Source organism: Hyperoodon ampullatus, assembly GCF_949752795.1.
Source record: "Hyperoodon ampullatus genome assembly, chromosome: 11".
Lineage (NCBI taxonomy): Eukaryota > Metazoa > Chordata > Mammalia > Artiodactyla > Ziphiidae > Hyperoodon > Hyperoodon ampullatus.
In genome coordinates this window covers 55,011,708-55,034,174 of record NC_136924.1, presented here as the reverse complement: position 1 = coordinate 55,034,174, position 22,467 = coordinate 55,011,708, and the positions used below count along the sequence as shown (strand labels likewise).

At 53.5% G+C, this 22,467-nt stretch overlaps 2 protein-coding genes across 10 annotated transcripts; both read left to right on the top strand.

The window, feature by feature from the left end:
* Positions 1-1,861: 1,861 nt before the first annotated feature.
* LMBR1L (limb development membrane protein 1 like) lies at positions 1,862-13,575 on the top strand (the record flags this gene model as incomplete). Of its 9 annotated transcripts, none has more annotated exons than XM_079715296.1 (17): positions 1,862-1,947; positions 4,828-4,943; positions 6,017-6,050; positions 7,080-7,219; positions 7,403-7,506; positions 8,158-8,284; positions 8,807-8,875; positions 9,013-9,077; positions 9,425-9,497; positions 9,591-9,674; positions 9,770-9,846; positions 10,410-10,487; positions 10,638-10,711; positions 10,946-11,036; positions 11,120-11,186; positions 12,829-12,990; positions 13,194-13,575. In XM_079715296.1, the coding sequence occupies 17 exons, from the start codon at positions 1,862-1,864 to the stop codon at positions 13,259-13,261; spliced, it is 1,515 nt and encodes a 504-aa protein (XP_079571422.1). In that variant the 3' UTR covers positions 13,262-13,575. The 9 variants fall into 9 exon arrangements, with proteins under 9 accessions (XP_079571422.1, XP_079571426.1, XP_079571425.1 ...); XM_079715300.1 differs by having other exon boundaries at positions 1,876-1,947; positions 4,859-4,943; positions 10,698-10,711; XM_079715299.1 differs by having other exon boundaries at positions 1,876-1,947; positions 4,859-4,943; positions 10,698-10,765; positions 10,940-11,036.
* Positions 13,576-15,779: 2,204 nt separating this feature from the next.
* Positions 15,780-19,978, top strand: DHH (desert hedgehog signaling molecule; the record flags this gene model as incomplete). Its single annotated transcript, XM_079715911.1, has 3 exons — positions 15,780-16,082; positions 18,828-19,089; positions 19,353-19,978. The coding sequence occupies 3 exons, from the start codon at positions 15,780-15,782 to the stop codon at positions 19,976-19,978; spliced, it is 1,191 nt and encodes a 396-aa protein (XP_079572037.1).
* Positions 19,979-22,467: the final 2,489 nt, after the last annotated feature.

The following is a 22,467-nucleotide window of genomic DNA, read 5'->3' as shown; positions in this document are numbered from 1 at the left end:
AGCCAAGGACCCAGCCAGCTATCTTCTCTTTCTATCTCTGCCCACTCTCCCCACTGGATTCTCTTCTCTCCAAGCTTGGTTGCTAAAAGGGAAATCAGCTATTCACGTCCTCTCATTATCTTGCTACTACCAAAGACATATTATATATATATATGTATATGTATATGTATAGGTATATGTATATACATACACACACATGTGTAGTATATTATATATAACATACACACAAATACAAATATGTATGTATATACAAGTATACGCTTTTTATTTCCCAAGGTTCTACTTCAAATCACTGGGGAAACAGAATAGAGATAAAAGTACATGCCCTGTTTCAAGAGTACAGAATTGATTTGTTCATTCTGGCCCCTGACTCTTGCTCAGATAGTAACGGGACACAGTTTAGTCCTTTAGAATTGCGCTCTTATTCTTCAGTGGGGGGCTTTGCAAAACTCAGCCCTTCTTTTAAGTTTCCCTGTACTGCTCCCTCCATTTTAGAGGAAGGGTTTAACTCCATGAAGGTGGGACTTCCCAAACAGTACATGTATCAAGGTCATAGGAAGGTAACTTTCATCCCTTGTGACAACCTCTCACCATTTTCTAATCTCTAAAATGCTAATCATAATACCTTTCCCTGGGTAACATGAGATAAAATCTATAAAGTGAGTGGCACATAGTAGGTGGTCAGCTAATGTTTGACTCAGCCCATGATCCCCTGTGGGCATTTCCTCACAAAGTTTCAGATGGATATTTCTGTAGTTTCTTATCCACTTTTCTTTGGTATTTGTTCTAGCACACACTAGGGCTCCCACAAAAGTGACTGAGTGAAAACTCCTTGGAGTTCCTCACCCCACAATAAACACTTTCAGAAAATGCTACTATGCAATGGAATATTACTCAGCCATAAAAAGGAACGAAATTGGGTCATTTGTAGAGACGTGGATGGATCTAGATCATACAGAGGGAAGTAAGTCAGAAAGAGAAAAACAAATATCCTATATTAACGCATATATGTGGAACCTAGAAAAATGGTACAGATGAACCGGTTTTCACGTCAGAAATAAAGACACAGATGTAGAGAACAAACGTATGGACACCAAGGGGGGAAAGCGGGAGGGGATGGTGGTGGTGGTATGAATTGGGAGATTGGGATTGAGATATATACACTAATACGTATAAAATAGATAACTAATAAGAACCTGCTGTATAAAAAAATAAATTAAATTTAAAAAAAAGAAAATGCTACTACGGGCCTTTTGTTACTGAGCAGCGGTACCTTTCAGAACCCTATGGTGCTCTCACATTCCACCTGGATGGCCTGATCCAAATGGCTTATTTAACCAAGGTCACACTCGTTGCTTATCAACTTCGGGAGGTGAAAAAGACAGTTGCTTAGTTTTACAACGAGCACCCGTAAGCCCCAAAGATCCCGCCTCTTTCCACGGGGCGAGCCTATCAGCGTTCCTCTAGCGAAGAGCGGCAGCTCCGTAGGAGCCAATGAGTTCCGCTCCCTGGAATGATCCCGCCCATCCGTTGTGTTGTCACTCTGCCTCTAGTAAAATAGAACCTGGACTTGCGCTTCCTCTTAGCGTGCCTATCGGCGGGTGTCTGCATTGAAACTCTACGGAAGCCTGACCTTAAAGGGGAGGGAGCAGCGGGGGGCCGGGGCCCTTTAAAACGAGGCCCGCGGGTGCCTGCCCCTTTAAGGGAAGGGCGTCCAGACGACAGAATCTGAGCCCCAGATTACCCCGAGTCTCCGTCACAGGCTGCAAGAAAAGGCTCCTTCGCTGGGTCCGGGTGCTTGGCAGCGGCGGTTTCATCCCCGCTGGTCCTCCCCGGGCCCGGAGACACCCCCGCCCCAGTCATGCTGAGCAGAGTATGGAAGCAGCTGACTACGAAGTGCTATCCGTGCGAGAGCAGCTATTCCACGAGAGGGTCCGCGAGTGCATTGTGAGTGCGGGACCCGGGCAGGAAGGGTAGGACCAAGTGAGGAACGGGAGTCGCGGGAGAGGGAGAGTCCGGGTCGGAGTGAGACCACCTGGGCTCAGAGTGCCGGCAGACGCTGCTTGGTCCAGGGGCTAACGACGAAGGGCCCTGGTCCGACCAGTGCTCGGGCTGGCGAATCCCTAGATCGGGTCAGCTGGGTAGCTGCGCGATAAACAAAGCCGATCAGTTTCCGTTCCTCCCACTCGTCGCCCCTCCCCCCCCTTCCTGTCCCCCACCCCTGCCCGTGTTCGGAGTGCAGGTCTTCGTGTGTCTGGGAGTCTGGTGAGCCTTCCGGTTTTAGTCAGATGGTTGGAGAGGGATGGGTTTGGCTGGGGGGAGGCTTATTTGCACTTACCCCTCAAACCCAAATAATGTTTGATGAAGGGGAGACGAACAGTGGACTTTGGTGGGTTTCCCACTTTAGAAGAAAGTACTCTTGCTGAGGTGGATTCTACTGTGTAGAAATGGAGAACAACTAAAGTTTCCCTTTCTTTTCCTCCCCCTTATTGGTGTTTGTTAGAAATCCTGCAAGCCGAGTTTCCTAGCTTCCCAGCCATTCAGGGATTTCCTGTTAGTGGTTTCCCCCAGTGCTACAGAGGGCACCTGGCTGCTTTCCTTACTGCCACCTAGAGTAACAGCTGAAACTGCCACACAGCAAGGGACTCCTCACTTCTGGGCCAGGGGCACCCAGTGGAGTTTAGGGGATCTCATCTTTCTCAGGCCTGCTCTGAACCCTCATCTCTCTCCTTTCTCCTCTGTCTCCTCCCTTGGAGCTCCCCTGGGTAGCCCTCACCCCCAAATACTAAAGGGAAAGGGAAGGGTTTAGAAGAATAGAAGTTAGTGAGTGGAGAACCCACTGATGGGGTCATCCTTCATTTTTCTCAGACTTGGCCCTAGTCTGCCCTGGGCAGCCTCAGATTGGAGGAGGGCTAAAGTGAGCCATGGCATAACTAGGTCTGCCCTTATCTGTGAGGACTGAAAAGTAGGGAGTATATCTGTCCATGTGTAGAACTCCAGATCTGCTTTCAGGAAGCGCTCCTTGTGTGTTTCTTAGTGGATAGTTCCACATGACAGGGTTGGGCCTATCGTGGGCACACCCAGGCCTTGAGACAGTTTAGAGCCAGAGACCCACATTCCTAGAGAACAGGGAGGGATGAGACCTTGGACAGAGAAGCAGCCTCCTGGATGTCTCCCCCATCCTTTAGTCCCATTAGCTGAGGACATCAGTGCTGGCCAAGGGCAGCCTGAAGGCTTCTAGTACCTCCCCCACCTGGCTCCAATCCCCTGCTCTAGGCAATGACCTAGCCTCTGCTGGAACTGCATGGAACTGCGTGGAACTCCAGTCTGACCTTTTGAGCCCTCCCACCTTCCTGCTTATTAAGCAAGTCCAGGGCAGAGCACTAGACAGTAAAAATCTTGCAGTTACAATCTGAGTGGCTCATTCTACCCTACTTCCCTGATATTAAAAGCTACAGTTTTGTCCTGGACCCTTGGTTCTCCTGGGGTCTGTGGCTTCTCTCTTTGCATAGAGAGCTGTATGCAGATTCCCTGTAGGGTCAGCTCCTCTCGGGGACTGGAACACCTATGAGACTGATTCTGCCTTCTTTTTTTTTTTAAATTTATTTATTTTTGGCTCCGTTGGGTCTTCGTTGCTGCATGCGGGCTTTCTCTAGTTGCAGCGAGTGGGGGCTACTCTTTGTTGCGGTGCACGGGCTTCTCATTGCAGTGGCTTCTCTTATTTTGGAGCATGGGCTTTATATGTGCGGGCTTCAGTAGCTGTGGCACGTGGGCTCAGTAGTTGTGGCTCGCAGACTCTAGAGCGCAGGCTCAGTAGTTGTGGTGCACGGGCTTAGGTGCTCCATGGCACGTGGGATCTTCCTGGAGCAGGGCTCAAACTCGTGTCTCCTGCATTGGCAGGCGGATTCTTAACCACTGCACCACCAGGGAAGTCCCTGATCCTGCCTACTTCAAACACAATAACATCTCAAGATTCTCTGGCCCTGGTTGTGGAGCCAAGTTGTTCAGTGGATCCTTCCCTGGGCAATAGCAGCTTACTTGCGGTAGAGTAGGGATGCATGCATGTGTAGAATAACCTGGCCAAGTCCTGCCATAACTGTCCATTGGAGGAATAGTCACCCAGGGGCATGGGACAGACCCTTTGAGGCCTACCCTGCAGTTGCAAATCACCTTAGGTAGGGACCAGGGATTGATAGCTTTTAAAGGGGCTGATGCCAGCTCTAGAAACTTTATAGATGTGGGGCCCCAATTAAAGCCTACTGTTAAGGACAGGGCATCAAAGAGGCTCTAGTTTGGCCCAGAGCAGACCTGATCTTTCAGGGCCCCTGAATAAACAGAGTAGAAGCTCTGAGTTGGTCTAGGAACATGATTCCTACTTATTTTCTCCTAGAGCTTGGATCAAGGTGGGAGTGGAGGAAGAGGGGGGTGGAGCACCAGGACAATGCAGACATCCCCTTCTTCCCCTCAAACCTGCTTCCTTTTCCAATAATGTGCTAGGAGTAAATTCCCTCTGGTTCTGTGGCCTGTTTCAGGTGTGTGGATATATGCATCTCTAGGAGTCTTCTCTGACAATTTACCAACCAGGGTTCAGTTGGAACTATTTTTTTCCTAGGAAAAAACCCTTGTAGAGCTGGGCATGGTGCTGTTTTCCCAAGTGCATGGGACAGCCCCTGTCTGATGCTTCTTGTAGGCCCCTGAGGCCTTGACTAGAAGGAAGTACTGGGGAGAAAGATGGAACCCCTGGAAGTATGGAGCCTAGTTTTGGGAAGGTGTCCCTGTGGAATTAAGAGAGAAGGCCTTTGGGGCTGTGAAATGTGTGGGGCTTAGAGCTTCTCATCTCGCTCACACTCTGCCACAGATCTCAACACTTCTGTTTGCGACACTCTACATCCTCTGCCACATCGCCCTGACCCGCTTCAAGAAGCCTGCTGATTTCACCACAGGTACCTGTGACTTCCCTCCCTTCTGCCTGCCCTCTGCCAGTGTTCCCGTTGCCATGGCACCAGCCTCAAGGGAAGAGGCCTATGGTGCCTGCTGGGAAAGGAGAGGTGGCTGTTCCGGAGCCTCTGCCTCTTCTGCCTCCCTCCCTCCACAGGCAGAGACAAGGTGGTAGAGTGGAAAGTCTAGATGGAAGTCCCTCAACTAACAGAGCCATAGGGCAAGTAATGTAACTCTTGTGACCCTTAGTTTCATCCTCTACAAAATGAGCCTAACAGTCTCTACCCAGTCCACTGTCATTGTGTAGACCAGATATGATGGCTAATGTGAAAGCTCTCTGTGAACCTAAAGCAGGCAACTGCAGGGTGAATGTTATCATGGGCACACGCTCTGTCATCTCCTCTCCTAGTGCTCCTATGCCCAGGACCAGAGACCTCCCTGACCACTGGGGCCCCAGGACCTGGTGATGGTGACCTTTCTCTTGGTAGAGAGTTCAGATTAAAGCTTTCTGTAGGCATTGTGTGGTTAAGGGGAGGGACACACTTACCCCAGTTCCTAGCTCCAGCCTGTCCAGATCTTCCTGTCCTGGCCTGAACCTTTCCTCCCCTCCAGACGGCTTTATGCGCCCTCAGCCAAGAAGGCAGCTAGTCCTCAGTGTGATTTCCCTGAGGACTTTCTCCATGATTCTCCCTCCCCCCCTGTGCCCCTGCCATTTCCCTTTGCTATACCTAGCCACTGATGTAACCAACCTCACAGACCAGTCATTCATTGTATTTGCGGCTTACAAAGAGGAACCTATGATAGAGGAGAGCTGGGGAAGGAGGGAAGTGGGGGAATTTCTGGTCCATACTCTCTCCACCTGGGACCATTGATTTTTAAGCTGCCACCCTGGCCAGAGAATAGGTTGTAGGGTTCATAGTGTGAGCTCTCCCAGGGCCTCCTGCCCAGCTCTGCCTCAGTGGGCCCAGGCCCTTCTTTCAGGAGACAGGAGGGAGCAGGAGAGTACAATGCAACACAGATGGCTCCCCGAGCTGCACACTGATGGCCTGCTTCTTCCCCATGCCTCTGTCTTTTGTAGCGGATGATGAAGATGCTACAGTCAACAAGATTGCGTAAGTGTCGTTGCCTCAGCACCTGGCACTAGTAGCCTTTAGAAGCTGGGATCTAGAGAGGCCCCTGGAGCTGGGGAAGAGTAAGGTGTCAGAAGAGAGAGTTTCTGCTTCCGCCCCGTTTCTGGCTTCTTCTGGCTTTACGCTATCCCGAGGATGCTTGGAAAAGCTGCTGTTCCTGTCTCCCTGGTTAGGCCGGGAGCTTCAAGCAGCCTCTTCTGCGGGCCTAAGTCACCAGAAGTGGCTCCAGCTTGGCTTCACCTCCCAGCAGCCATTGGAGAGGGAGTGGGGTGGGAATACAGACTGATGGAAATGGTAGGGGATGGGGAAGGTGGAACTCCCAAAGGCAGGGCATGTTTAGTTCTGAGAGGATGGCCCTTACTCTAGGCTGTTATTATTCACCAGCACCTAAAGAGAAAAATATAGAGATGACCCCTCTGATTCAACAGGCAACAGATTAAAAGGCAACCCCCGCTCTCACCTCCCAGGGACCAGCTCGATAATTGTCCCTTCTTTTCAGCTGATGCAGCCCAGGGCACAGGCCTTGGCTATGAAGCTGGGTTTCAGCTCCCCTTGTCCCCCCTTGGCCTTAGTACCTTCCCATAGGGCATAGCCATACAGAGTGACACTGCTCTGTCCAGGCTGAAGAAGGCAAGCTCAGAAATCCACTTCCCTGAGATGAGCAGAGAAGTCAGGCCCCTTAGCTTGGCATCATGCCCGGCACACCCTATAGGCAAGTGCGGGAAGACCACGTTCCTGGGGACAGTCTGGGCAAGTGACATGGCAGGCGACCAGTTGCCCATAAATGCCTGAGGTGTTCCCATCGCACATGCCAAGTCTTTCCTGGAGGGAAGGGCTAGGGTGGGGAGGCAGTGGGTAGAGCCCCAGCTAGACAGCTCTTTCCCTAGGTCTGTCACGGCTACAGCTGGTTCTAGGAGAAGTCACAAGTGCCTGTGGGGACGAATGGGGCTTCTTGAGCCCAGGGAAGTGAGTGCCTGAGCTAATCAGAGGCACTCCTCCTTCTCCGCCCAGGCTCGAGCTGTGCACCTTCACCCTGGCAGTCGCCCTGGGTGCTGTCCTGCTCCTGCCCTTCTCCATCATCAGCAACGAGGTGCTGCTCTCACTGCCTCGGAACTACTACATCCAGTGGCTCAATGGCTCCCTCATCCATGGTACATCGATCCTGGTTGCAGCTGAGGGTGGGGATGGGGAGCAGGTAGGGTAGGGCAGACACAGCCTGGGCTAATCAGTCATAGAGCACCCCATCCCGCCCGCCTTCCCTGCCACAGGGTCAGTCCCCAGTGGGTTGGGGTCCCCCCTTAATGACCATCTCTGCTTCTCCTTTTTTGCTCTAGGCCTCTGGAACCTCGTTTTCCTCTTCTCCAACTTGTCCCTCATCTTCCTCATGCCCTTTGCATATTTCTTCACTGAGTCTGAGGGCTTCGCTGGCTCCAAAAAGGTGAGTGGGGGAATGTATCGATCAATCTGTGCAGACAGGAGACAGAATTCCACTGAGATGGTTCAACTGAAGAGATTTTAATGAAGAGACTATTTGCAGAGGTTTAATCAGCACTAAGGTGCTTGAGGCACTAGTGACAACAGGAAGTCATTACCACCCCTAAGCCTGTGGGAGCCAAAGGAAGAAATAATTTCTGGAACCCACTGATAGTGGAAGCTGGGGAGGTGTGGCCACCCAGGAGAGGAGCTAGTGTCAAAGGTGCCCAAGGTGGGAGGAAACACAAAAAAATACCCTGGACTCTTTCTCTTCCTACCTTCCACTCTCCTGCCAGCCCTTCCCACTGGGCAAGGTGAACAGGAAACCAGAGGGCAAAGAGCTTATGTGACACAGACCTCGGGGTCAGCCTCCCAGGGCAAGACAAGGATGCAGAAGGGATCTGGAGAGGGGGACTGTAAATGAAGGATATCCAGTAGAGGGAATGATCCCGGACTGTGGGGTAGGAGGACAGAGTGACTTAGCAAAGTAAGAGGGAAACGCCCTCCACTGCTTCCTGAATCCGGTCCTCTCTGGTTCCCCAGCCAAGCTGCCATCTCTGCCGTCTCCTTCCTTCCCCACACTGCCCACCCCCCCACCTACTGCCTCCTCCTGTAGGGTGTCCTGGCCCGGGTCTACGAGACAGTGGTGATGCTGATGCTCCTCACTCTGCTGGTGCTGGGAATGGTGTGGGTGGCGTCAGCCATTGTGGACAACAATAAAGCCAGCACGGAGTCCCTCTGTGGTGAGAAGGCCAGCTTCCTCCCCACCCTGCAGGCTGGGTGACTCTTCAGCTGGCTGATGTTCCCTTGCCTGGACCAACTGTATCCCTCTAAAGTGGAGAAGTTTGGGACCCTTCTCCCTTAGACTGAAGTTTCAAACTGATGGATTTCAGGCCAAATCCAACCTGTAGAAGTGTTCCATTGGGCCCATGCAATGATTTAAAAAAATGTGAGTCCATTGAAACGGGGAGATTTCACATTAACATCCAGGTTTCTGGCTTTGCTTGACAAGGTTGAGGATCTGGCCACACTAGGCCCCAGTGACTTGGGCCAAATAGTGGTTGTGCCCTTTAGATAGGGCTTAGGATCTCCAGTTTGCTAGAGTCTCTGCCACTCCCTCTTCTGCTGGCCAGCTTTCCTCATTTACGTTACTTTCCTAGCCCCTATAGGCTTTTGTCTTGTGCCTTTGCCTAGACTCTGAGGCCTGTCATCCCCCAGTAAGCAGGAGGAGAGAGATGGGCTGACGTACTTGTTTTTACCCTTAGACTTCTGGGAGTACTACCTACCCTACCTCTACTCCTGCATCTCCTTCCTCGGGGTCCTGCTACTCCTGGGTGAGTGTTCAGGACCTGGGAGGGAATGGGTAAGGTCCTCAGGCCAGAGCAACCAGGGTGGAAGACGGAATGGAAGGATGGGTGGGGGAAGCGGTAGAGAGAAGGGTCTGGCAGGTGACTGGCTCCTGTCCCCACAGTGTGTACTCCGCTAGGTCTCGCCCGCATGTTCTCGGTCACTGGGAAGCTGCTGGTCAAGCCCCGGGTATGTAGTGCTCCTTGTCCTTTGATCCTGCAGGGGGGGCTTCCTGCAAAGCTGGAGCCAAACAGTGAAGCAATCCTACAGTTGTGCAGTGCACACCTTGCAGAGGGCCACAGCCTTCGCTGGCTCCTGTATCCTTGACCCTCATCACCTGGAGCTGGTCACCAGACATACAAAGCAGAACACAAGGCAGTTGGGAGGGGACTGCATAAAGTTCCTGGCCACAGGGTGGTGAATGAGGGTAGGGGAAGGAATAGGACAAAGGAGACCTGAGATGAGCAGGGTTCTCCTGGGGCCTTTGGGCTCAGGGAGCCTCTGACAGCCCATCCCTCCCTTTCCCCTGCCCACAGCTGCTGGAGGACCTGGAGGAGCAACTGCACTGCTCAGCCTTTGAGGAGGCAGCTTTGACCCGCAGGATTTGCAGTGAGACGCAGCTCTTCCCAGTTGGGATGGTGAGCGTGGCTTGGGCAGGGCCTGTGCAGGACTCGGGGACAGCACCATCTTCTCTGCCCTCAGATCCCACTTCCTGCTGGCTGCCCTTGGACATGGAACTGCTGCACAGACAGGTCCTAGCTCTGCAGACACAGAGGGTCCTGCTGGGTATGTGGCTTGGTAGGCACTGGGATGCCTGCTTTCCCCAAGGAGAATAGAGCCTCATTCTAGGCCCTTGCTAACTGCTTCCCATCCCTGCACAGAGAAGCGGCGGAAGGCTTCAGCCTGGCAGCGGAACCTGGGCTACCCACTGGCCTTGCTGTGCTTGCTGGTACTGACGGTACGGATACCAGCCTTGGTGTGGGTGGGAGGTAGTAGGCCCTTGAGTACCTTAGACCTTCTCAGGGAGCAGGGAGGAGATGCAAGGACCTGGTTATCATCAATAATAGTAGTTGCCTCTCATTGAGTATCTACTTTGTGTCCCGCCTTGTGCTGAGCACATCAGTCCCCATTTTGTAGATGACGAAACTGAGAAGTTAAGGAGTTTGCCCAAGCCCACACAGGGCCTAAGCAGTTATGCAGGTTTGCTCTGGGGTGAAAATAAGGGTAGAAATCCAGTCCATCCCCCCATTTGCTACATCCTGGACTTGGGAATAAGTCTTATTTGTTTGGAGGAAGAGGTATATTTTTCTATTTGGCCTTTTTGCAATCCTTCCATCTGGAGAGGGTGCATCTTATAATACCCTTAAAGGTGCTCTATTGCTAGCATCAGCCTTCAGGAGGTCCCACACAGCTAACTGGAAACTGAAAGTGTTGGACCAGAGTGTCTGCTCTTAACATTCAACTCTGGATACAACCGTGGGCTGGGACAGGGATGGGAGTCCATGACTTTGCCTCACACAGGGTCTGTCTGTGCTGATTGTGGCCATCCACATCCTGGAGCTGCTCGTCGACGAGGCTGCCATGCCCCGGGGCATGCAGGTACTGGGCTGCCCTCCCACCATATCTTTTGGGGAGGGCCTAAGAAAGGCCGGGTGAGGGGGCAGAAGCTGAGGCCAGAGGGTAGGCTGGGTGCAGGTGGCATTGATGATGGTGGGGCGTGCTGCACAGTGACACTGCTCCATCTCTCAGGGTGCCTCCCTGGGCCAGGTCTCCTTCTCCAAGCTGGGCTCCTTTGGTGCCGTCGTTCAGGTCGTACTCATCTTGTATCTTTCTGGAAACCCACCGTTGCCTCTCTTCACCAAACCTGTCTCCTCTGGGTTGCTGGGCAGAGCTACAGTGGGAGTGATAGGGAAGGGGGCAAGACTTGGCCAACCCGGGGTTCAGAAGGAAGGGAAAGACTTGATTTGAAAGGAGTGCTGGGGGAGAGAGGTCTGTTCCCTTTGAGATGAGGCATTAATCCTTGGGAGCAGACCAGTTCTTCCCTAACCCAGTGACAGTTACCTGATGGTTTCCTCGGTCGTGGGATTCTACAGCTCTCCACTCTTCTGGGGACTGCGGCCCAGATGGCATGACACAGCCATGACGCAGGTAGCTGGCCTGGGGGGCGTGCCTGGGCACTAGGTGCTGGCAGCTCTGCTACCCTGACCTGCCCTTTCCTTAATCCCACCCAGATAATTGGGAACTGTGTCTGTCTCCTGGTCCTAAGCTCAGCACTTCCTGTCTTCTCTCGAACCCTGGGTAAGTAGCAAAAGAAGGTAAGAGAATTGGCTTTTTTTGAGTACCTACTGGTACTAAGCAGACACTTTATATTCATGCTCTCTCTAATTCCCACAACCTATGAGGAGGGATTATCTCCATTATACAGATGGAGAAACAGAGGCTCTATAAAATGCTACGCTGAGCTTCAGAGGAGTGTTGCTTCAAAGCTCATACTTTTTCCATTTGCTACATCCATCCCACAGCCTCCCCTCTCCCCTACTTACTTCCTTTTTTTTTTTTTTTTTTTTGGTGGAGAAGCACCACTTTCCCCCAAATATTCTTTTGCGGTGGATCATCTGATAAACAGTTCTTTCTTTTTCTGTGGCATGAGGGATCAACCCTCGCCCCCTGCAGTGGAAGCACGGAGTCTTAACCACTGGACCGCCAGGGAAGTCCCAACATTCTCATTTAAAAGACGAAAAACAGGGACTTTACAGTCCAGCGGTTAAGACTCCGTACTTCCACTCCAGGGTGTGCGGGTTCCATCCCTGGTGGGGGAAATAAGATCCTGGCTTGCCGCGCTGCATGGCCAAACTAAGATAAAAGAAAAAAAAAATGAGAAACAGAAAAGCTAACTGATTTACCCAGAGTTATACAGCTTGTTTGAAGCAAGGCCAAGTCAGGCTAGAACCTCTGTCTCCTGAACCCCAGTCCAGTGTCCAGTGCTTTTTTCTACACACTGGGCATCAAATAACATGCTCAGTTTTTCTCCCTTCTTTAGCTATGATCTAGCATTACCTGGTAAAAATGTTCAAAAGTGTAACTGGTTCACCCAAGGTAGTAGGGGAGTTGCATAGGTTCCCCACCTCCCCACCATCGTCATCCATATACTGTACACGATTTAGTATTTAAATCAGTTCTATTTGATTCTTAAGTTCATATTCTCTCTACTCTACCATTTGTACTTATGCCATGGCGAATTAGGAAACTTGGCCTGTGGGTCCACCAGTTAGTTCCTTTAGGTTGGATGCTGGTAGGAATATTTTTTAAGTGGGAGGGGGCAGGGCTCCAGAATTTTAATTTATGATGATTATATAATTATTGTCAGGGGCTCGGTAAGTATTGGAATAGTGCGTGGCACATATAGTGCTTTATGTGTGTTGTCTCATTGAATTCTCACAGTCCCATTATTTTCTCTATAGTTGAAGATACTGAGGCACAGATATTTAAGGAATTTGCTCCAGATCACACAGTTAGATAGGGTGGAGTTCGGATATGAAACAAAGCAGCCATGACCAGAGTCAGAGCTCTTAGCCTCCACACTACTCTGTCTACTAAAAAAACCATTTGGTGACATTTGGCTTGTAGGCTCCTGGCCCAGGAACAAGTAGCAGGCCCAGGATGCTCCTCAGGACTCCTGGAGCCAGAGGGGACCCCTCATGGGAGGAGAAGATGCCAAACTCTGGAAGGGAAGTTAAAGCAAGCCTAGCTGCTGACACTTTCTTCAATAGCCCTGAACTGTCCCTGAGACAGAGCTTGGGAGATAGGAATAACTAATGAATAGAAGCTAACCGATCAGTTGCAGTGTTGAGATGTGGCCACCAGGAGGCAGCAGAAAGCTGGGCTCTGAGGCAGGGAAGGGTTGGGGAGCCTACCTCCCATCCTAGCCTTTGTACTTCAGGGCTCACTCGTTTGGACCTTCTGGGTGACTTTGGACGCTTCAACTGGCTGGGCAATTTCTACATCGTGTTCCTCTACAACGCAGCCTTCGCGGGCCTCACCACTCTCGGTTTGGTGAAAACCTTCACCGCAGCTGTGCGGGCAGAGCTGATCCGGGCCTTTGGTGAGAGGGAGTGGGGGTGAGGCTGGTAGGGGGGTTGTGGGGTGGAGCCCTCTGGAACAGTGGTCATCCCAAGCAGGGGAGATGGCATGCCGTCTGCTTTGTTTGCAGCGTACCTCATCCACCCATTCTGTGGCTTGGTTGTCTTATCCCTGAGGACTGAACCTATACCCCGCTTTTGACTGCTCACCCTGCCTCTTCCGCAGGGCTGGACAGACTGCCGTTGCCGGTCTCTGGTTTCCCCCGGGCATCTAGGAAGACCCAGCACCAGTGACCTCCAGCTGGGGGTGGGAGGGAGAAAACTGGACACTGCCATCTGCTGCCCAGGCCTGGAGGGGTGCCCACGGGTGGGTGGACCTCAGGACCTGGAATCTGAGAGGGTGGGTGGCAGAGGGGAGCTGAGCTGTCTGCACTGTTGCATCATCTGAGCCAGAGTTTGGGACCAGGCCCCCCTGCTTTTCCAGATTCAACTTTGGGCCCCAGCGTGAGGTGGGGCTGGGTGACTGGGTCTGGCTCCTGGTCCCAAATTCGTTTACACATCAATCTGCCTCACTGCTGTTCCGGGCCATGCCCATAGCCATGTTTACATGATTTGATGTGCAATAGGGTGGGGTGGGGGCAGGGAAGGGACTGAGCTGGGGGCAGACTTGGGAGGCAGATTGTCTCCCTTGCCTCTGGCCCAGCAGAGCCTAAGCCCTGTGCTATCCTGGAGGAGCTATGGACCACTGGAGAGATGGGGGCATAGGGAGGAAGAGGCCACAATCATCAGCAATAAAGTTGATTCCAGGGTTTGCTTTGGTTTTTTTAAAGGGCCTGTCTCTGTGTCTATTTGAACAGCTTTGCTCCCACCAGTCCTGAGTCTACAGAGAGAAACAGAGGGGTCCTTCCCACCATCCTTTCCCTTCCCCTCCATCCACATCCTCAGTGACCTTTGGGGACTTGGGTCTGGTGTTAGACCATACAATTAGGCAGTGGGAAGCTCCTCCTCCCTTAGCCTTCCTTAAAGCTGGCTGGTCACCTGACTTTTCCCTATGCCCAGGCCTTATTTCTGTGCCTGGGTTATTGGGGGTCGGTGGGCATCAGTGTAGGAATGGGATAACATCCCCCTATATAATATCCCCTTCCCCCCTACACCAGCCCTTTCCTCCTTGACCTGCCTATTGGATGTAGAGTAAAAGAAGTGGCTGCCTGACAAGGGTTTATGATTCTCAGAGAAGAGCCTAACTCCATCTTTCCCGAGGCTATCAGTGCCTTGAATACTCTGTAAGCCCCCCTGCTATGTTGGGGGTAGAGGCAAAGTTTCCGCTCATGGTTATGTAGATTGTACATTGCACAACTGCTAGGGGCACCATTCACCTCACAGTCACTGTATATGTAGTTACTATGACTTTTCTTGCAAATGGCAATCAGGTGGCTTGAGGAAGGGCTGCGTTTTTCTAATGTACACAAAGTTACTGTGAATGTTAGCCATGGAGCTGAGTGAGGAGTGAGTATGGAATACAACAACAAAAAAAGTGTAGTGCCACAAATACTTACTGAGCACCCTACTACAGGCCAGGTGCTCAGCTAAGATTGTGTTTAAGTTTGTGCTTAAGAACTGCTTTGTGTAGTAGGGGTGACATAATTTTAATACCATACCACAATGGATGGCAGTTAATTACTGGTTCTCAAGGAAACATAGAGGTCCAGTGTCAGAACATCAGGGAAGGCTTCTTAGAGAAAGATTTCTAAATGATAGTAGATTAATGGGTGAAGTGTTGCAGGCTGAAAGCCTCTGAGATGAGACCCGAATGGCTCCAGCAGGGGCAGAGAAGGAGAAAGATAAAGAGGTGACCAGATGGAGGGTAAAGGGAAGAGATCATTAGCCTGTTAGAGACTATGACTCTAAGTACCCACTGCCCTCCAGCAGTTTCCAATCCACAAGTTGGGTGTTTGGCAAGGATAAGAGAGGGGACAAAAGTTTGAAGTCCTAAACCAGACTATAGGTATGAAGCTCTGTTCCTGACTCTGGGGAAGCTCCCAGCAGAAGACTGCAAAGCTACCAGGGAAAATGGTCCTCTGGTATCCAGCCCTTCCAGTCTTGGTTACTGCTAAGGAGGAGAGATGGAAGTGGGGGAGGTTGGGGGAGGACCACAGAAGGGAGGCTCTGGTTGTGTGCCGAAAGGGCTTGGCTGGCCTTGGGCAGAAATTGGATCCCATAGCTCCTAGATGATAGCGGGGTACATGGCCTGCCAGGGTAGGCTTGGGGAGAGCAAAAATCCAATTCGAGTATCAGAGGAGGGTGGTTTGGTGCCACACATAGGCTTAGAGGTAGAGGGATGCTTATCCAGGCAGCCAAGGACTGTACAGCTGTTAGAATTTCCTAGGCAGGTGCCTGCCTGGTTTCCAGGGTGGAAACGAAGTGGACCAGCGGTGGCCGACTAGAGCCCCCGCCCCGGTGGTAGGGGGCGGGACGGTCCTGGGAGAAGGGCGGGGGGCGGGGCCAGGGGCCACTTAAGGCGGAGCCCCGGCGTTCTGGCAGAGCCGGAGCCTGACGGCAGAGCCCGGCAGGATTGGCACTTACCCACGACCCCCCTTCCCTGCTATGATGGCCGGTCAGTAGCAGGTTCCAGACCCCCCGGGGGTATGTAGGCAGAGCTAGCAGCAGCCAGGTGTGCTGAGCCACAAGAGCTCTAGGGCACTCTGGGGGCAGCTCTGCCTGCTGCGCTCTCTGGTGCAGGGGGAGATGCCCAACTGACGAGCGAGCTGGTGAGGACAAGAACGTTCCCTTTTGGCCCGAGTCCGCTGCATCCATGGCGCTGCCGGCCAGTCTGGTGCCCCTGTGCTGCTTGGCACTTCTGGCGCTGCCGGCCCAGAGCTGCGGGCCGGGCCGGGGGCCGGTTGGCCGGCGCCGATACGTGCGCAAGCAGCTCGTGCCGCTGCTCTACAAGCAATTTGTGCCCAGCGTGCCCGAGCGGACCCTGGGCGCCAGTGGGCCGGCCGAGGGGAGGGTGACAAGAGGCTCTGAGCGCTTCCGGGACCTGGTGCCTAACTACAACCCCGACATCATCTTCAAGGATGAGGAGAACAGTGGTGCAGACCGCTTGATGACCGAGGTAAGGAGTGCCTCTCCCCACCTGCTCGAGGGCACCTCCAATTGCTCTCCTCTGGCAGCTGGCGGAGGGGACGGGGGATGGTGTGAGCTGGACTTCATCTATAGAGACCTTGATCTCAAGGACCTACCTACACTCCTCACCCCTCACCCGCCCCCCACCCCAAAACACACACACACACACACACACACACACACCCCTCTGCTGGCTGTACTGAGTGATCAGGAGGGATCCAGGGAGAGGCTGCATGGGGAGGGGGAGAAGGGACTAGTGAGAGTGAAGCTGGGAGAGACAGGGAGGGCGGGGAAAGGAGGATGGCGGCAGGCGAGACGGGAAATGGCTGAGGCGTGGACCGGGGGTCAGCTACCGAGCCAGGCAGGAAGGGCTGGGGTGAGCTGGGGGCCAGGAGCTGGCTAGGCAGCAGACAGAAAGCTCTACCCTTAGCCTGGCTCCTGACCTGATTGTGTTAAAGCTCTGTGGGCCAAAGAGACTGAAGGGGCTGGGAAAGGGGTGACCAAGGGTCAGGTCATCAGGCCAGCTACCTGAGGAGGGGCTGGGCAAGAATTGTCTTTGGCGTGGGGGAGGCATCCCAGAACCAAGGTAAAGCTATTCTAGAGTCTAAACGACTGTCCTGGAGTGAAAAGTGATCTTTGATGGGAAGAACAGATGGACCCACCTGAGAATCAAAGGGTTCCTGTGTCCCTCAAACTCAGTGTAGCTCGGGGATTCCTTGGACTTAAAGGGTTAAAATGAATTCAACTACCATGTATTAAGCATCTGCTGCAGACCAGAACCTAACCAACCTAGGGTGAGGTGTGAAGGACCACCTCTGTCCTGTGATCTCAAATGTCAGAGCTGGAAGGAACTTGGAGGTCACATTCTTCCACCCCACCACGCCCCCACCCCTGCCTCCCATTTTTACATGAGAGCTGGGCCCCAGGAGGAAAAGTGATTTAATCGAAATCTTGAAACTAATTAGTGGCATGCCTGGGACTAGAATTCAGGACTCCTGATTCTAAGTCCTATACACTTTCCATTACACCACCTAATTGTGTATGGAGTGGGGAGGTGGGGGGAGAGGGAGGGGTACGGATTTCCTCTGATTAACTACCACAGTTTTCCAGGTTATTTTGTTAGGAAAACCTGTCCAGGGGAGAAAGAATTCCTTCTTGCTCTTGCCCTGAAGCATTCCTCCTACCCAGAGATTGGGAAGGGGATACTCCTTCCCTCCTGGCCAGGGATGGAATATCCTGGCCCTTTCCTCTGGTTTCCACCTGCAGCAGAGGGGGCAGAACAAGGGATAGGCCCAGGAGAGGCTCTGACAGGCCTGGGAACCCCCCTCGGTCCTGCTTATCTCCCACACCCTGGCTGCAAAAGGCCTCCATTGAGTTGGCTCTGCACTGGGCTGCTGCCCCCGCAGGTCAAGGCCTCAGGGCCTCCTTAGGGGACAAAACGACAAAAAGTTGGAAGGAGTTACCACTTTTCCTGTCTTCCCCCTCCCCTCCTCTCCAACCCTGCGGAGGTGTAGAAGACTCGGGAAGAAGGGCAGGGGGAAACGTCCCTCTGGCAGTTAGGAGAAAACCAAGTCCGAGGAGAGGTCAGAGCGGGGAGAAGAAAAGGAAGCTGTCCTCTCTGTGCCTCCTCCCGCGAGGTCCGTGCTGTGGTGCGCGCCAAGGTCTCCGGCTCCCAGACAGGAGCGGCCGAGATAACCGTGGTCTCACTCCCCCGGCGCAGGCTTCCAGCCGCTGCTGCTTTTCCTCCTCTCCACTCCCACCCTGCAGGGGGCCCCCCAGATCCGCGCAAGGGCTGCTCGCGTTATTCTCAGGTGTTACTCCCACGCCTTTCTGCGCTGCCTCCGGAGCAGAGACGGAGAGATGGGGGGCTCTCAGGGCTGGCGGAGCCTGAGCTGGAACTGGGAGGGCTGGCCGCGCTGGGGGAGGGGACCCGGCGGGCCGGAGCTGGGATGAGGGGCGCGGCTTTCTGCCCTTTCCTCTCCCTGAGCCGGGGCGGCTGAAAAGCGCCTTTGTGGATGGAGCTGCTGAGTCCGCTTCTCCCGGCGCGTCCCCGGCCTCGGCCCGGGATTCTCGCTCGGTTAAGTCATCCGGGAGAATGGCCATTGTACTTCGCACAGCCCCCGCCACCCCAACCCTTTTTCCAGCAGCCTAGATCCCGCACGGCTCCGCTTGGGCACCTCTGTGGGGGGCACTCGCACCACGAAAGGGTTAATGCTAGGGGCTGAAAGGAGGAGGAGGAAGGAAGGAAGGAAGCGATGCCCGGTGCCAGGGAAGGCAACGAAACAAAAGATGAATCAGGCGGAGGGAGGGCAGCCGGGGCTTGGGGCGGGGGCCAGGCCAAAACAGGGGCTCCTCTCGCGGAGCCGGGCTGCTCAACCCCTCCCTGACCGAGTTTACACCCGCTCTCTCCACTCTTGCCCTCTCCCAGGTTGAACTGAGGTCCCAGAACAACTAGGGATGAGGGGCGGAAATTAAAAGTGGGGGAAAGAACTAGGTTTGGGCGCTCCCTCTCAATCTCGGTGGTGACCCCACAGTTCGCCAACGACGCTCTGGAGAGCATTGATTAGCGACTACACCCATTCAGATTCTCACTTCCTCAGGACACTCAAAATCTGGGAGGGACTGGAGGGGTGTCGGGAAAACAAAGAAGAAGTAACCCGCCCGTCCAGGTCGCTTTAGCCCCCATGCTGGTGGTAATGGTACTGAGGAGACTGACTCCTTTATTCCCCGCCAGCGTTGTAAAGAGCGGGTGAACGCGCTGGCTATTGCGGTGATGAACATGTGGCCCGGAGTGCGCCTACGGGTGACCGAGGGCTGGGACGAGGACGGCCACCACGCTCAGGACTCACTTCACTACGAAGGACGTGCCCTGGATATCACCACGTCCGACCGCGACCGCAATAAGTATGGGTTGCTGGCGCGCCTGGCAGTGGAAGCCGGCTTCGACTGGGTCTATTACGAGTCCCGCAACCACGTCCACGTGTCTGTCAAAGCCGGTACAGTACGGGGTGGGTGGTGAGGTCTCTCCGGGAAACTGAGGGTGCGCAGCCCTGTTGCGACTCTAGGGGACCCCAAGCGGGCGTTAGTGTTGTAAACCCCCCTTCCGTTTCTGTCCAGGTTAGGACCAGATCCGTGGGAACTTGCATGTTGTTCCGGGACTGGTGAGGTCTGCGCTGGGCTTGACCCACGTCTTTGACAATCTGTACTAACATTCTGGAACTGGTCTCCATTCAATCCTCTCTCTGCTTGTCCCCTCCAGATAACTCACTGGCGGTCAGGGCAGGCGGCTGCTTTCCGGGAAATGCCACCGTGCGCCTGCGGAGCGGCGAGCGGAAGGGGCTGCGGGAACTGCACCGCGGTGACTGGGTGCTGGCGGCAGACGCGGCAGGCCGGGTGGTGCCCACGCCCGTGCTGCTCTTCCTGGACCGGGACTTGCAGCGCCGGGCCTCTTTCGTGGCTGTGGAGACCGAGCGGCCCCCGCGCAAGCTGTTGCTCACTCCCTGGCACCTGGTGTTCGCCGCTCGAGGGCCTGCGCCCGAGCCAGGCGACTTTGCACCGGTGTTCGCGCGCCGGCTGCGCGCGGGGGACTCGGTGCTGGCGCCAGGCGGGGACGCCCTCCGGCCTGCCCGCGTGGCCCGAGTGGCGCGGGAAGAAGCCGTGGGCGTGTTCGCACCGCTCACAGCGCACGGGACGCTGCTGGTCAACGATGTCCTGGCCTCGTGCTACGCGGTTCTGGAGAGTCACCAGTGGGCGCACCGCGCCTTTGCTCCTCTGCGCCTGCTGCACGCGCTGGGGGCGCTGCTTCCGGGCGGGGCCGTCCAGCCAACTGGCATGCATTGGTACTCTCGGTTCCTCTATCGCTTGGCGGAGGAGCTGCTGGACTGAGCGCTCCAGGCATAGAAACCTCTTGGCATCCGCCTAAACGGGAGTGTACGGGCTGAGATCTGGAGATGTGGGCAGCAGACGATGCTGATTGGGAGGGAGGGAGGGATAGGGAGAAAAATGGACGCGATGGTTTAGGGGCAACCTCTAACTGAGAGGTTGGGTCCTAGGTAGGTGGGGTTGATGATGGGTACTCGTCGCCGAGGACTATTTCTCCTCTTCTTCCCCAGTGCCTCAGCCCCTCCCGATTATTTTATTTTATTTTCTATTTATAAATTGTAATATAATAATCTGCTTGCCCCACCTGGCAAGATGAGGGGCTGGGGCAAGGCGTTAACAGTTATCTGACATGGAAGCCAATCTGACATCTGACATTTTCCTACAAGTGGGCTAATAAAGGGAAGGCTTCCAGGAGCTTATTGGGAAACATCTCTATTCAGATGGTGATTTACCTCCAGATTGGGGGAGCGGGGTACGGAGAAAGGGAACCATACTTTACTTCCCATTCCCCTCTCCTTCCCCAGCAGGTCGTCCCACCCTGCTTCCTCCTCTCAGAGGAGGCATCCCAATCGAAGAGCAACAGAGACCAGAAGAGTCTGCCCTTTTCTAGGCTGCTAGTTCCTTTTCCCACCCAGAGAGGACTAGCATTCTGCCCACATGTTTGCATACCGACTGCTGGAGGGACCAGGGTTACCCAAGGAACAAGAAAACCAAAAAACGTCCTTTTTCTGTTCATAGGGGCTCCAAAGGTGGCTCAGGCCACTGTGGGTACTGATACTTAAAGAATTCTGGCCCCCAATTGTTAGCCTGCAGTCCTGGTCCCTCCCTCAAGAATCACTGTAATACCTATCCTACTGTGGTGTAAGGGGTCTACATGGGGCTGATTTTTTTTTGGGGGGGGGAGATGTAACTGGACCAACTGATGACTCCTGGGAATCCCTAGCTAATTCATAACTGATAGTCCCCACACACTCTTGATCAAGAGAAAGAACCTGGACAGAGGGCTAGAACCAATCCCTCCTGATGGGCTGAACCCAGATGTATGGGGGTAGAGGGGGCATAGGCTCTCCAAGCAAGGGCACATAGGAATTAAAACCTGAGCCCCCTTCCTGATCACCTGTCCTGGTTGTTTCTACTGGCTTCCTCCACCTTTCCCCTCTCCCCTATCCCATTATTTCTAGCTCTGCTTTCCTGGCCTGGATGTTTCTGGAACCTCTGGGTCCAACGCAGCAGACACCTGGAATCCAGGCAGGCAGGTGCCCCTGAGTTAGGAATGGAAGCTCCGAGGAAGTTGGACTGCACTGGAAGGAGAGTGTCAGGGCCTGGGGGATGGTAGGGGTTGGCGGCTGTACCACCAGCAGCCCAGCCTTCCCTGTAGCGGCTATGCTCTTCCTGCACAGGGTCCCTGCTATATACTGCCCTCTAGTGGCCATCAGGATCGGTTCCCTTCCTGGCCAAAGGAAAAATGCTGCGCAGAGGGTGGACTGGATTTGTGCAGAGGAGCCTTCTCCCAGGATGCAAGAGATGGTGGATGGTACTTGTTAAGCTGCCAGGGCTTAGCCATAGGTATCAGGGGCTGGTGAGGAGCCCACCTGCCTCTCATTTGGAAAGTGACACTTTTGTATCCCTTGCACCTGGTTTAGCTCTGTGGCTCCTGGAAGCTGGAGGTATGGTTGTAGCCTGTAGTATTCCAGATTTCCATGTGCATCCAAGTTGCCCACTCACCTCCCTCACCCTGTGACACTTTGAGTTCAGTGTCTGGAGGTGAAAGCATACTTAGGGTTCCAGGTAGTGCTTGATAAAGCCGACATTTGGAAGCAGGCTAAGTTTACCTTTAGTATCTTTCCACCTCCCATTTCCCTTAATCCACACCAGGTGCCCATTACCACCACCCTCCCCCTTTCAGAGTGATTTCAGAAACACAGTCCAAGCTGTGGACCTTTCCTTCCTACTTTCTAAACCTGCTCTTGTCTCATTCTATCAGATCCTGATGCCCTACTGTCATGTCACTCCAGGTGATGACTAATCTGATAAACTAATTAGTATTTCTATGTTGATAGGCCTGTTTTCACTATTCTTTTCATGTAATGCATATATCTTAAAGGCCTGCTGAAAATAAGGCCTTAAACCATAAGACCATAACGGTGCTGATTCCTAGCACCTTAATATGTTGGGCAGGAGATATCTGGGGACAAGGAGAACTAATTGGTTTCCCTTAAACTACATCCTGTAGATTACTCCCCAGGCCTGAGGCTCACCTCTCACCCCCAACTTCCATCCCTCTTTATTCTTGTCCCCTTGAGGCCCTCCCAACTTCCTAAAATAAAATCCATTCCCTTCCCTCAAGCAGCAAAAAGTACCATCTCTATGAAGATGGCCAGGAAGGCATATTTACTTGGCCACACAACATCTCCAAATGCAGCACCCCTTCTCATTAACAGAATTGGCAAGGAGGATTAGGGAAAGAAAGGGCATGGCTCGGAAGTCAGGCA